The 13654-nt window shown below is 31.5% G+C and overlaps 5 protein-coding genes and 1 pseudogene across 5 annotated transcripts; 5 read left to right on the top strand and 1 right to left on the bottom strand.

Annotated features, from left to right (window-relative positions):
- Positions 1-1371: 1371 nt before the first annotated feature.
- LOC18028447 (putative defensin-like protein 244) lies at positions 1372-1750 on the top strand. Its single transcript, XM_006414403.1, has 2 exons — positions 1372-1444; positions 1563-1750. The coding sequence occupies exons 1-2, from the start codon at positions 1372-1374 to the stop codon at positions 1748-1750; spliced, it is 261 nt and encodes an 86-aa protein (XP_006414466.1).
- An 811-nt stretch (positions 1751-2561) lies between these two features.
- On the top strand, positions 2562-3459 carry LOC18028446 (defensin-like protein 242). The gene is made up of 2 exons (XM_006414402.2): positions 2562-2667; positions 3206-3459. Exons 1-2 carry the CDS (start codon positions 2601-2603, stop codon positions 3427-3429), a joined length of 291 nt encoding a protein of 96 aa, XP_006414465.1. The 5' UTR covers positions 2562-2600; the 3' UTR covers positions 3430-3459.
- A 981-nt stretch (positions 3460-4440) lies between these two features.
- LOC18028445 (defensin-like protein 242) lies at positions 4441-5255 on the top strand. The gene is made up of 2 exons (XM_006414401.2): positions 4441-4569; positions 5004-5255. Exons 1-2 carry the CDS (start codon positions 4503-4505, stop codon positions 5225-5227), a joined length of 291 nt encoding a protein of 96 aa, XP_006414464.1. The 5' UTR covers positions 4441-4502; the 3' UTR covers positions 5228-5255.
- A 2764-nt stretch (positions 5256-8019) lies between these two features.
- Positions 8020-8398, top strand: LOC18028443 (putative defensin-like protein 244). The gene is made up of 2 exons (XM_006414399.1): positions 8020-8092; positions 8211-8398. The coding sequence occupies exons 1-2, from the start codon at positions 8020-8022 to the stop codon at positions 8396-8398; spliced, it is 261 nt and encodes an 86-aa protein (XP_006414462.1).
- Positions 8399-9171: 773 nt separating this feature from the next.
- Positions 9172-9955, top strand: LOC18028442 (annotated as a pseudogene).
- Positions 9956-11841: 1886 nt separating this feature from the next.
- Positions 11842-13485, bottom strand: LOC18028441 (protein SRC2 homolog). The gene has a single exon (XM_006414397.2). The coding sequence runs from the start codon at positions 13471-13473 to the stop codon at positions 11842-11844; it is 1632 nt and encodes a 543-aa protein (XP_006414460.2). The 5' UTR covers positions 13474-13485.
- Between the last annotated feature and the right edge of the window lie 169 nt (positions 13486-13654).

Below are 13654 nucleotides of genomic sequence, written 5' to 3'. Positions count from 1 at the left end.
TTATTTTCTATGTCTATGGTGTGATGTTGAACTTTTCTATTTCTGTTAAAACTTTAAACTTATCGTATGTTTTGTTGTGGATCCTTTTGGATATTTGCTGCTTAATTCCTACTTATTAAGAACGTATTTTTATTTTCGAATTACTGTTTATTCTGTTATTTCTAAAGTTGTGGTAGTTTAGATAATAGAAAATTATATTCAGTAATCTAAATGTTTTTAAAAACATTTGGTTAGCTAAAAACCAGGGAAATTAGATTATAGAATAGAACCTCAGTTTTTATCTCCGATATCTAGAATATATGAATCAGCTTTAAGATACTAAAAGAGAAAGATAGGTCGAATAAGTTTAAGTATATTCAACTAAAAACTATGCTCAAACCAAATAAATTCTGAATATAATTAATACAACTTCAACAGTAGGAAAACTACAACAAAACTCTATGAATATATTATATAGTATCATATCTTCACTTCTGACAGCTTCTGCAAACAGCAACAATGATTCCCATAATTGAAAGAGAAAGCTAAAACTTCGAGAAGACCATTATTCTCTATCACATCACTAGATCTTCGATGTCATCGATGCTTCACTCTGTTATTATAATTTTTTTTCCTTTTAAACTTGGATATTATTCTTTCTAATGGTTGTAAATAATATACCAAAATATAATATTAACATTAATAGTCGAACATATTAATTCTGTCTTCCTTTACATAATACACTTTAATTTATTTGGTAATTGTTTCTTATTATTAGCATAATATAGATATTTATGAATATTAGTAATCGGTTAATTTCATTCATTTCTGTATATTACAAAAAGGAAAACTATCAAAAACAAAAAAATACAAAACAAATCAATAAATAGTTAGTCAACTATAAAAAGTCCATTTATCTTATATCAATATGGTACTAACATAAATAAACACTTAAAATAAATTCTGTTTCAAATACTACAAAATGTGCAATTAATCAAATATCATTCAACATCCTGTATACATACATTATAGTACTTCATGATTTCTGTATAAAAGATAACATTCATCCCGTGCACAGCACGGGTACTATCCTAGTTATATAATAAATTGATTGATTTAACATTTGAATGTTATAACAAGTACATATGTATGTATGGGGAAAAGAATATCGACAGTATTTGATTGAGCCATATAATATTATATATGCATAACAAATATATCCTTTTACCATAAACACACCAGATTTTCAGGAATTTATCATCACAAAATATAGCAAAACTTATGCATTTACTGTTCTTATATATATATATATATATATATATATAATTAATCTCTTGTAAACTCACAGCACACACAAAGAAGCAGAAACAAAAGAAGAAGACGAAGGCAAAGATGAAAGGCGTTGCCATCTTATTATTGGTTTTATGCCTTCTTTTCTCCCTTCTCTCAACCAACCTTGCCAAAGGTATGGTCCTCAGATTTTCAGATGAAACTAATTTATTAATACCAGTTCCACCAAATATCGGTTCAAAATGTGCCGCATGCAGCACAATCTAATTAACACATAATTTAAATGTCAGCAGAGTTAGAGTGGTACCCATCAAAGGATGTGTTCAATGGGTCGTGCACAGACAGAGGAAGACCAACTTACACATGTTTTCTAGATTATTTGGGATCAAAGAGTGCAAGTGCTATGCCTAAGAATTGCAAATGCACTCCTCTTCCTCAAAACCACCGTCGATGCGACTGTTTTGTTGTTTGCAACAATTAATTTATTGTTTCGATTTGTTGATTATAATTAGGCTTTGGACTTTCTCCATTTAAATTTTCACAATGTCTTTTCTACTTTTTAGCGAGTTTTCTCTTCATCATCCACGATTCTAATCATTAAAAGGCCTCAATTGAGAAAAAAACTGTTACCATGTACGTACTTTGATTGTTATCTATATCAATAAGCATGATCTTAATTTTTCTCTTTATCAATATCAAATTCCTGTTATATAAAAGTTGTCACGTACGCGTGTCCTCGTAAAAGCTTATTATCAATTCAAATCAATCTAACAAAGAAAAAAACGAGATGAATCATGCATGAAATCAAGAAGGAATGGTTTGTGTATTTTATATATTATAACTGATATTGAAGTAAAGGGGACATTTTAAACTATACTTTTAAGAAGTGTGTTTATTTTTAAATAATATTATACTTTTAAGAAATGTGTTTATTTTTAAATTTAAATAACACTACATTATTTTTCTACTACAAAATAAAATCATAGTTTTAACCTTTTTGTAAGGATATCACTTATGAAACTTTCATTTATCATTTTAAAAACTATTTCCTAATTCTACGCATTTCATTTTTATAGCAATATAGTTAATCTAAATAATATAAAAACAATAAATGTTATACCGTAAAACAGAGGTGTTTCCATGACTTTTTCAATACAGAATTCACAAAAATGACTTAAACTAAATATGGTAAACGTTAACATTGTATTTCCAAAAAAATTGAGGTGCACCCAAGTTGCATTATAAAAACCAATTTACAGGCTGAATCTATAACATATAATCATTCCAAAGATAAAAAATAAAATAAAAAATAAAATAAAGAGAAACAAAAGATGAAGGTTGCTGCAATCTTTTTGGTTTCTTGTGTCCTTTCTCTTCTCCCCGCCCACTTATCACAAGGTAATAATATTTAAATAGGGTTTCTTTTTTAGATCGCCAAATTTTACTTCAAAATTGGTAAAAAGTAATTGGATAAAACCATAACCAAAAGAGATTATGAATTTGTGTGTTTCTTTGTATGTTGCCAAATTTTACTTCAAAATTGGTAAAAAGTAATATGGTAAAACCATAACCAAAAGAGATTATGAATTTGTGTGTAAATTCTGTGTATGTTAAAAAAATGGCGTATCATCTAGTATTAAAGGTAACATACTAAACAAAAAATATTGCGTATCACCGAAAAAATAGCATGAAATTCGGAAGAAAAAGACTACAGAAGAGATAATTTGCAGATAAATAAATAAATCTTTTGGGTATAACCGTATAATAAATTCAGTTAGTGGTATTCCTCTTATATATAGTATATATACATATCATAAAATATATATATATAATGTATGTTTTGGTTCACCAGAAAAACTGTTTGTATTAAAAATAAATATTTTGAATTACTAAGTCTATTCGTCTGTTTTTTTTTCTGACATGTATAACAAAACAGAAGAACCAAGTGTTGCAGCAACACAGGAACCAGTTTACTGTCGTTCGAGACAAGTGTTCAGTGGATCATGCACAGACAAAGGGAGTCCACGCACCACTTGTTTGCTTGACTTCTTGGCTGCACGAAGTGCAAGTGAGATGCCTAAGAATTGCAATTGCACTCCTCAGCCTAAAAATATGCGTCTTTGCGAATGTCAAGTTGTTTGCGACGATTGTTGTATTTAATGTCTACTTATATGATGATATTTACTTATTTTTCAGCATAATTTCAAATATAATTAAATCTTAGTTACCTATAATACCCGAGATTTCATATAAACATGTATTGAATTATTTCAAGTGGTTCGAGTTCTTATTAGCGTGATTGCATCTATTGCTTTTACTAATTAATTAACCTGACAAGTGACAATTGAAATTTGTTTTGCTTGTCAAATTGACTTTAATTAAAGGCTGTAAGGATTTCAAAATAGATTAACTTTTTCAAGTTATATTTTAATCAATAATTTTAAAGTTAAAAAATCCTAAACTATTCTTAAAAATCATCATTGCCATTTCTTGTCTTCATGACCGACACGATTTAAAAAATCCAAAAATTATGGAGAACCGTGTAGTAAGAAATCAATGTTTTCATCATCGCCTTTTCTTGTCACGCACATATCTCACCTAAGCTGGGTCAAGAGAAACAAGGGCAAACAAGCGGAAAAAAAAAACAAACAAAAGAATCCACAAACCCAAAAAATATCAAATAACTGATATTGAAGTAAAGGGGACATTTTAAACTATACTTTGAAGAAATATGTTTATTTTTAAATAATATTATACTTTTAAGAAATGTGTTTATTATTACATTTGAATGACACAACATTATATTTCTACCAAAAAAGAAAATCATAGTTTTTACCTTTTTGTAAGGATATCACGTATGGAACTTTCACTTATCATTTAAAAAAAATGTTTCCTAATTCTACGCATTTCATTTTTATAGCAATATAGTTAATCTAAATAATGTAAAAACAATAAATGTTATACCATAAAACAGAAGTGTTCACATGACTTTTTCAATACAGAATTCACTAAAATGACTTAAACTAAATATGGTAAACGTTAACATTGTATTTCCATAAAAAAATTGAGGTGCACCCAAGTTGCATTATAAAAACCAATTTACAGGCTGAATCTCCATAAAAAAATTGAGGTGCACCCAAGTTGCATTATAAAAACCAATTTACAGGCTGAATCTATAACATACAATCATTCCAACAATAAAAATTAAAAAATAAAATAAAGAGAAACAAAAGATGAAGGTTGCTGCAATCTTTTTGGTTTCTTGTGTCATTTCTCTTCTCCCCGCCCACTTATCACAAGGTAATAATATTTAAATAGGGCTTTTTTTTTAGATCGCCAAATTTTACTTCAAACTAGTAAAAAATAGTAATAGGGTAAAACCGTAATCAAAAGAGATTATAAATTTGTGTGTAAATTCTTTGCATGTTAAAAAATAGCGTATCATCTAGTATTAAAAATAACGTACTAAACAAAAAATATTGCGTATTACCGAAAAAATAGCATGAAAAAGACTACAGAAGAGGTAATTTGCAGATAAATAAATAAAAATTTTGGGTATAATAAATTCAGTTAGTGATATTCCTCTTATATATACATATCATAAATAAATATATATAAATGCATATATATATGTATATTTTGGTTCACCAGGAAAAAGGTTTGTGTTAAAAATAAATATTTTGAATTAGTAAGTCTATTCGTCTGTTTTTTTTCTGACATGTATAACAAAACAGAAGAACCAAGTGTTGCAACAACACAGGTACCAGTTTACTGTCGTTCGAGACAAGTGTTCAGTGGATCATGCACAGACAAGGGGAGTCCACGCACCACTTGTTTGCTTGATTTCTTGGCTGCCCGAAGTGCAAGTGAGATGCCTAAGAATTGCAATTGCACTCCTCAGCCTAAAAATATGCGTCTTTGCGAATGTCAAGTTGTTTGCGACGATTGTTGTATTTAATGTCTACTTATATGATGATGTTTACTTATATTTCAGCATAATTTTAAATATAATTAAATCTTAATTACCTATAATACTCGAGATCTCATATAAACATGTATTGAATTATTTCAGGTGGTTCCAGTCTATTACTTTTACTAATTAATTAATCTGACAAGTGACAATTGAAATTTGTTTTACTTGTCAAATTTACTTTAAAGGCTGTAAGGATTTCAAAATAGATTAACTTTTTCAAGTTATATTTTAACCAATATGGCTCTAGTAATTTTAAAGTTAAAAATCCTGAAACTATTCTTAAAGATCATCATCACCATTTTTTGTCTTCATGACCGACACGATTTGTAAAAGCCAAAAATTATGGTGGACCGTGTAGTAAGAAATCAATGTTTTCATATCAATGCTCTTTTAAAAAAAATACTGAATTTACACATTTTATGTATTTGATCTGAGCTTCTTCTTTTTTGGGTGAGCTTTTTGTTGAATTATATGAAGGTTAGAGTTAACCTGAACATATGCACTCACTAGTTTTGGACATCAGATCGACCAGTTATACACTTATACTCTAAAAATATACCACGTTGGAGCAAATAATTAAGTAGAAGCCTTCTTTTTAATTTTGTGAGAAAATTCTTGTTCAAAATTATATTAACTTACAAAACAAAAGTCCTTGACGATATAATTCATCGTATACCCATTAGGAATCAACAAATAATCGAATAAATGTCACGCACGTCTCTCACTTAAGCTGGGTCAATAGAAACAAGGGCAAACAAGCGAGAAAAAAAAAACAAGCAAAAGAATCCACAAACCCCAAAAAATATCAAATAGGACAACGAAATTAGAATTTAAAAAAGTACAAAACTCCATTGAATTAAACTAAGCCATCAGGCCTCAGCCTCATATACGTTTCATTCATCGGACATCATTTCACCCATTAAAGCTCCACCTACCACTCGTCCCACGATCGCCGCCCCTAACCCCAAGGCTGCAATAGTCCCTCCTTGCGGCTTTGTTGTCGATCGTGCAGCTTGTGCTTGTGACTCTGATTGTGTTGGCTGTTGTATTCGTGGAAGTTGTTGTGGTGACGAATATTGTTGCCTTGTTGGTATGGCTGTGATTGTGATTGTGTATGCGCTAGTGGTTGGAGTTGAGACTGCTGCTTCTGTGGTTGCGGTTGTAAATATTGTTGGTATCCATGAAACTGATATGGTTGTGCTTGTGATTGTGTATGCAATAGTGGCTTGTGGAGCGGTTGTGGTTGAGGCTGATGTGGCTTATGTGGTTCAAGTTCCAATTCTTGTGATGAATATTGTTGGTATCCATGTGACTGATGATATTGTGGTGGCATATAAAGTGGCAGTTGACCGTTGCTTGGGCCAGCATTTGCTCCCGGGTGAACAATTGCGCAACCCGAGGTTCCATGAACCGGATACATAATAAACGGTTGTGGAGCTTGCTCCACAAGAAACCTATACGTGAAGGTCAATGTTCCTTTTGCTCCGTGCGGACCCGTCACATCCCTCGTCATTGAACTCACACCAAGATCATCATTACCGTTAGTTAACGGAGAGATGGCGGGTTTAATTCAAATAGCTCCTGAATGGAGATTACAACTTCACCAACGTTTTTATCTCCAAGTAGCGGCCGGACGCCGATTATTTTCACAACGAGGGTCAAACGGCCCTCTTGAACTAACTTCTGGTCGAGCGAAAACTCAACTTCGTGATCCCATCTCGGGTTTCTATAGGCACAATAGGCGATAGGGGTATTAGCGGTATCTTTAATTGTTGTCTTACACTCACGGATCAAAACCGAAGCGTATACGTTCATCTCATTACGGATGCTGACGCCTTTTATGTCTTTAGCGGATTTGATCACAAGCTCTTTTAAAAATTTAGGTAGTTTACTCCTTAAATTTATAGACATCGCTTAAAAAGAATATCTTGCAATCATACTTTTTAGGTAGTTTACTCCTTTAAACGATGTCTATAAACTTAAGGAGTAAACTACCTAAAAGTATAATTGCAGTCCGTTGTAGTGACAGATATAACTGGATAGACCGGCTCTATTACTTGTAACAACTTTATGCGTATCAAAAGAAAAAATATATTCAAAATGGTTATGTTGTAGGGTTGTAGGCTGTAAGTTGTACATTTGAGATTTTTTCGAACCGATCTATTTGTATTCCTATAGAGAATAGTAAATTTTAAAATCAGTAAATTTTACAAGAATATAGAAACCTTTTATAGATTTCCAAACCAATTACGATTACATAAAAAGAATAACACCCTCTTCCATCTTTCCTTGCTTCTTAGAATTTAATTGTTCGATTTCTTCTATTATTCTATCTATTTATGGGACGTGGCTTTCATTATCAACTTGACGATGGGAGGACTTTGGTCATTAACAGAAGATGAAAATCATGAAATATGGAAACTTTGGATTACGACGATTTGAGTCTCTTTTGTTGGCAAACTAAGATTTGAATCTTGCATTTTTTTGTTTCTATTAATTATTATTTAAATTGATTGATTTAACATTTGAGTGTTATACAGTATGTATGTATAGAAAAGAATATCGACAATATTTGACTGAGCCATATATATTATATATGCATGACAAATATACCCTTTTACCATAAACACACCAGATTTTCAGGAATTTATCATCACAAAATATAGCAAAATTTATGCATTTACTGTTCCTTTATATATTTGTAGAAATAATAAATCTCTTGTAAACTCACAGCACACACAAAGAAGCAGAAACAAAAGAAGAAGACGAAGGCAAAGATGAAAGGCGTTGCCATCTTATTATTGATTTTATGCTTTCTTTTCTCCCTTCTCTCAACCAACCTTGCCAAAGGTATGATGCTCAGATTTTCAGATGAAACCAATTTATTAATACCAGTTCCACCAAATATCGGTTCAAAATGTGCCGCATGCAGCACAATCTAATTAACAAATAATTTAAATATCAGCAGAGTTAGAGTGGTGCCCATCAAAGGATGTGTTCAATGGGTCGTGCACAGACAGAGGAAGACCAAGTTACACATGTTTTTTAGATTTTTTGGGATCAAAGAGTGCAAGTGCTATGCCTAAGAATTGCAAATGCACTCCTCTTCCTCAAAACCGCCGTCGATGCGACTGTTTTGTTGTTTGCAACAATTAAATTATTATTTCGATTTGTTGATTATAATTAGGCTTTGGACTTTCTCCATTTAATTTTCACAATGTCTTCTACTTTTTAGTGAGTTTTCTCTTCGTCATCCACGATTCTAATCATTAAGGCCTCAATTGAGAAAAAAAAAATTGTACCATGTACGTACTTTGATTGTTATCTATATCAATAAGCATGATCTTAATTTTTCTCTTTATCAATATCAAATTCCTGTTATATATACATAGATGTTGTCACGTGTCCTCGTAAAAGCTTATAATCAAGTCAAATCAATCTAACAAAGAAAAAAACGAGATGAATCATGCATGAAATCAAGAAGGAAATGGTTTTTGTATTTTATATAATAACTGATATTGAAGTAAAGTGGACATTTTAAGCTATACTTTTAAGAAATGTGTTTATTTTTAAATTTAAATGACACAACATTATTTTTCTGCCAAAAGAGAAAATCATAGTTTTTACCTTTTTGTAAGGATATCACTCATGGAACTTTCATTTATCATTTTAATAAGTATTTCCTAATTCTACGCATTTCCTTTTTACAGCAATATAGTTATTCTAAATAATATAAAAACAATAAATGTTATACCATAACACAGAGGTGTTCCGATGACTTTTTCAATACAGAATTGACTAAAATGACGTAAACTAAATATGGTAAACGTTAACATTTTCTTTCCATAAAAAAAAATTGAGGTGCACCCAAGTTGCATTATAAAAACCAATTACAGGCTGAATCTATAACATACAATCAATCCAAAGATAACAATTAAAAAAAAATAAATAAATAAAGAGAAACAAAAGATGAAGGTTGCTGCAATTTTTTTGGTTTTTTGTGTCCTTTCTCTTCTCCCCGCCCACTTATCACAAGGTAATACGAAATATATAAATAGGGCTTCTTTTTTAGATTGCCAAATTTTACTTCAAATTGGTAAAAAGTAATAGGGTAAAACCATAACCAAAAGAGATTATGAATTTGTGTGTAAATTCTTTGTATGTTAAAAAATAGTGTATCATCTAGTATTAAAGATAACGTACTAAACAAAAAATATTCAGTATTACCCAAAAAATAGCATTAAATTCGGATGAAAAAGACTACAGAAGAGATAATTTGCAGATAAATAAATAAATCTTTTGGATATATAATAAATTCAGTTAGTGGTATTCCTCTTATATATACATATCATATATAAATATATATATATATAGAAATATATAAATGCATATTTTGGTTCACCAGAAAAACTGTTTGGGTTAAAAATAAATATTTTGAATTACTAAGTCTATTCGTCTGTTTTTTTTCTGACATGTATAACAAAATAGAAGAACCAAGTGTTGCAGCAACACATGAACCAGTTTACTGTCGTTCGAGACAAGTGTTCAATGGATCATGCACAGATAAAGGGAGTCCATGCACCACTTGTTTACTTGACTTTTTGGCTGCACGAAGTGCAAGTGAGATGCCTAAGAACTGTAATTGCACTCCTCAGCCTAAAAATATGCGTCTTTTGCGAATGTCAAGTTGTTTGCGACGATTGTTGTATTTAATGTCTACTTATATGATGATATTTACTAATTTTTCAGCATAATTTCAAATATAATTAAATCTTAGTTACCTATAATACCCGAGATCTCATATAAACATGTATTGAATTATTTCAAGTGGTTCGAGTTCTTATTGGCTTGATTGCATCTATTGCTTTTACTAATTAATTAACCTGACAAGTGAAGATTGAAATTTGTTTTGCTTGTCAAATTGACTTTAAAGGCTGTAAGGATTTCAAAATAGATTATCTTTTTCAAGTTATATTTTAACCAATAAGGCTCTAGTAATTTTAAAGTTAAAAAAAGCCTTAAACTATTCTTAAAAATCATCATCGCCATTTTTGTCTTTATAACCGACACGATTTGTAAAAGCCAAAAATTATAGAGAACCGTGTAGTAAGAAATCAATGTTTTCATATCAATGCTCTTTTAAAAGATACTGAATTTACACATTTTGTGTGTTTGATCTGGGCCTTTTTTTTTTTTTGGATTCGAGCTTTTTGTTGAATTGTATGAAGTTTAGATTTAACCTGAACATATGCACTCACTAGTTCTGGATATCAAATTCGACCAGTTATACACTGATGAATTGTCTCACAAAATTAATTTTGGACTTCAAATTCGACCAGTTATACTATACACTCACTAGTTTTGGACATCAAATTCGACCATGTTGGAGCAAATAATTAAGTAGAAGCCTTCTTTTTAATTTTGTGAGACAATTCTTGTTCAAAATTATATCTCTATATTATTATTTGAGTACACATTTTTAAAAATGAACTTAAATATGTAAGTTATTACATGAAATGTCATTACAAATAACAAAAATAACTAAAATAGGAAAGGATATAATTGTCTTTCAAATCTATTTAAAACAATATAGAAAGTTTTTGTTTCTCATATATTTGAGTATATTTACATTTCTAAATTAAAAAATATGACAATTTCTTATGTTATTTATTTAAAAATTCAAGATTAAAATTATGTTATTGAAAAATGGTGAAATTTTGTATAAGTATAATTTGTTATGTTACTTGATTATAGATAAAAATTATTTTTACCAAAAAATTTGACACGATTTTTTTTTTTTTTTGGAGTGTGAATCATTAAAGAACATATATTAAAATTGTTTTTTAAGTTATATTCTAATAAAATACAAATAAGTTATATAGACGGATTACTTTGATATGAAAAGATTATGATTCTAATTTTTTAATATCCAAAACAAATCTTGCGATTCCAAATATTAATTTTTAAAATAGGTGGTATATATTCAATCTACTAAATAATATAACTTATTTTTTTATTTTTATTTTTTATATATCAAACCTAAGTTTTACAAAAATTATACTATTTTAAAGAAGATAAATTTAATTTTTATAGTTTGCGAACAGACTACAAAACTCAATTATTAATAAACAGTTTATTTTGCTTTATTTATACTATTTATTATTATTATTTAAAAATATGATAAAATTCATCAGTCAACAATAAATTAAATTTCTATTTGATGAATGTAAAATTTTTGCATGATATAACTATAGGCATATTTATATATACCGATAAAATTTATGAACTAAAATTTAAAACTAATTATTAAAATATTATTTAAGATATTATAATCCCGCGTATATATTACGCGGGTTAATTTCTAATTAACATACAAAACAAAAGTCTTTGATGATATAATTCATCTTATACCCATTAGGAACAAACAAATAATCGAATAAATGTCACGCACGTATCTCACTTAAGCTGGTCAATAGAAACAAGGGCAAACAATGGGGAAAAAAACAAACAAAAGAATCCACAAACCCCAAAAAATATAAAATAGAACAACGAAATTAGAATAAACAAAAGTACAAAACTCATGGAATTAAACTAAGCCATCAGGCCTCAGCCTCATACACGTTTCCTTCATCGGACATCATTTCACCCATTAAAGCTCCACCTATCACTCGTCCCATTATCGCCGTCCCTAACCCTAAGGCTGCAATAGTCCCTTCTTGCGGCTTTGTTGTCGGTCGTGCAGCTTGTGCTTGTGACTCTGATTGTGTTGGCTGTTGCATTGGTGGAAGTTGTTGTGGTAGTAGTTGCTGTTGTGGTTGCGGTGACGAATATTGTTGGTATGGCTGTGATTGTGATTGTGTATGCGCTAGTGGTTGATGGAGCGGTTGGAGTTGAGACTGCTGCTTCTGTGTTTGCGGTTGTGAATATTGTTGGTATCCATGTGACTGATATGGTTGTGCTTGTGATTGTGTATGCAGTAGTGGCTTGTGGAGCGGTTGTGGTTGAGGCTGATGTGGCTTATGTGGTTCAAGTTCCAATTCTTGTGATGAATATTGTTGGTAGCCATGTGACTGATGATATTGCTGTGGCATATAAAGTGGCAGTTGACCGTTGCTTGGGCCAGCATTTGCTCCCGGGTGAACAATTGCGTAACCCGAGGTTCCATGAACCGGATACATAATAAACGGTTGTGGAGCTTCCTCCACAAAAAACCTATACGTGAAGGTCAATGTTCCTTTTGCTCCGTGCGGACCCGTCACATCCCTAGTTATTGAACTCACACCAAGATCATCATTACCGTTAGTTAACGGAGGAAACGGCGGGTTTAATTCAAATAGCTCCTGAATGGAGACTACAACTTCACCAACGTTTTTATCGCCAAGTAATGGCCGGACGCCGATTATTTTCACAACGAGGGTCAAACGGCCTTCTCGAACTAACTTCTTCTCGAGCGAAAACTCAACTTCGTGGTCCCATCTTGGGTTTCTATAGGCACAATAGACGATAGGGGTATTGGCCGTATCTTTAATTGTTGTCTTACCCTCGCGGATCATAACCGAAGCGTATACGTTCATCTCATTACGGATGCTGACGCCTTTTATGTCTTTAGCGGATTTGATCACAAGCTCTAGGGTTAGTTTGGTTTGAAACTGAGGAGAATACATGACAGGCTGACCAAAACTCGCTGGATCCGGATTTGGGTACACTGGTTGACCAAACGATAGCGAGTAATCCGGGGCCGAAGGAGACATATCATGGACCGGGGCAGCCGGTTTAAACTGATACGAGAGACTCAGCGTTCCTTTGGTTCTCTCCGTGATTTTAACAGGGTAAGTCACCAACTTGAGTTTACCTTCGTTACCGTTAGTTAACGGTGGAAACGGATTTGAGGCAAGAAGCTCTTGAACCGAGACATTGACTTCTCCCAAATAAAGGTCATTCTCACCTTCTAGCCAATAGCTAAATAACTTGACCTTGAGGGTCATTCGGGCTGCTTCCTGGTTGACGGAAAACTTAACGGTGTGATTCCATGTTGGATTAGACCCACCGTAAAAGTCAATGGGTGTTTTGGCCGCTTGTTTCTTTTGATTATTGTCTCCGGAGATTGAAACGACGGCGTATACGTCCATCTTGTCTGTTGCATTTATATGGCTGACTTCACTGGCTGATAATATTTTAAGCTCGAGGATTGGATTGCTCTCTCTGGCTCTTTGCAACTCCGGGGGAGACATTGCCGGGAAGAGAATCGAGTCTTGTCTAGGGAAATTTGGCAAAAGTGGAATTTTGATATATGTAATTTATCCAGAATTCGTTTTGACATTTTTGTGATGTTACAATAATATACAAAGATATCACAGTATTTTATTATACATATATTATATACATAATATGGTAGCTATCATAAAGTCTTAT

Source organism: Eutrema salsugineum, unplaced genomic scaffold, assembly GCF_000478725.1.
Source record: "Eutrema salsugineum unplaced genomic scaffold, Eutsalg1_0 scaffold_1, whole genome shotgun sequence".
Lineage (NCBI taxonomy): Eukaryota > Viridiplantae > Streptophyta > Magnoliopsida > Brassicales > Brassicaceae > Eutrema > Eutrema salsugineum.
Note: the sequence above shows the minus strand (reverse complement) of the source record. Positions and strands in the feature narration are given on the sequence as shown.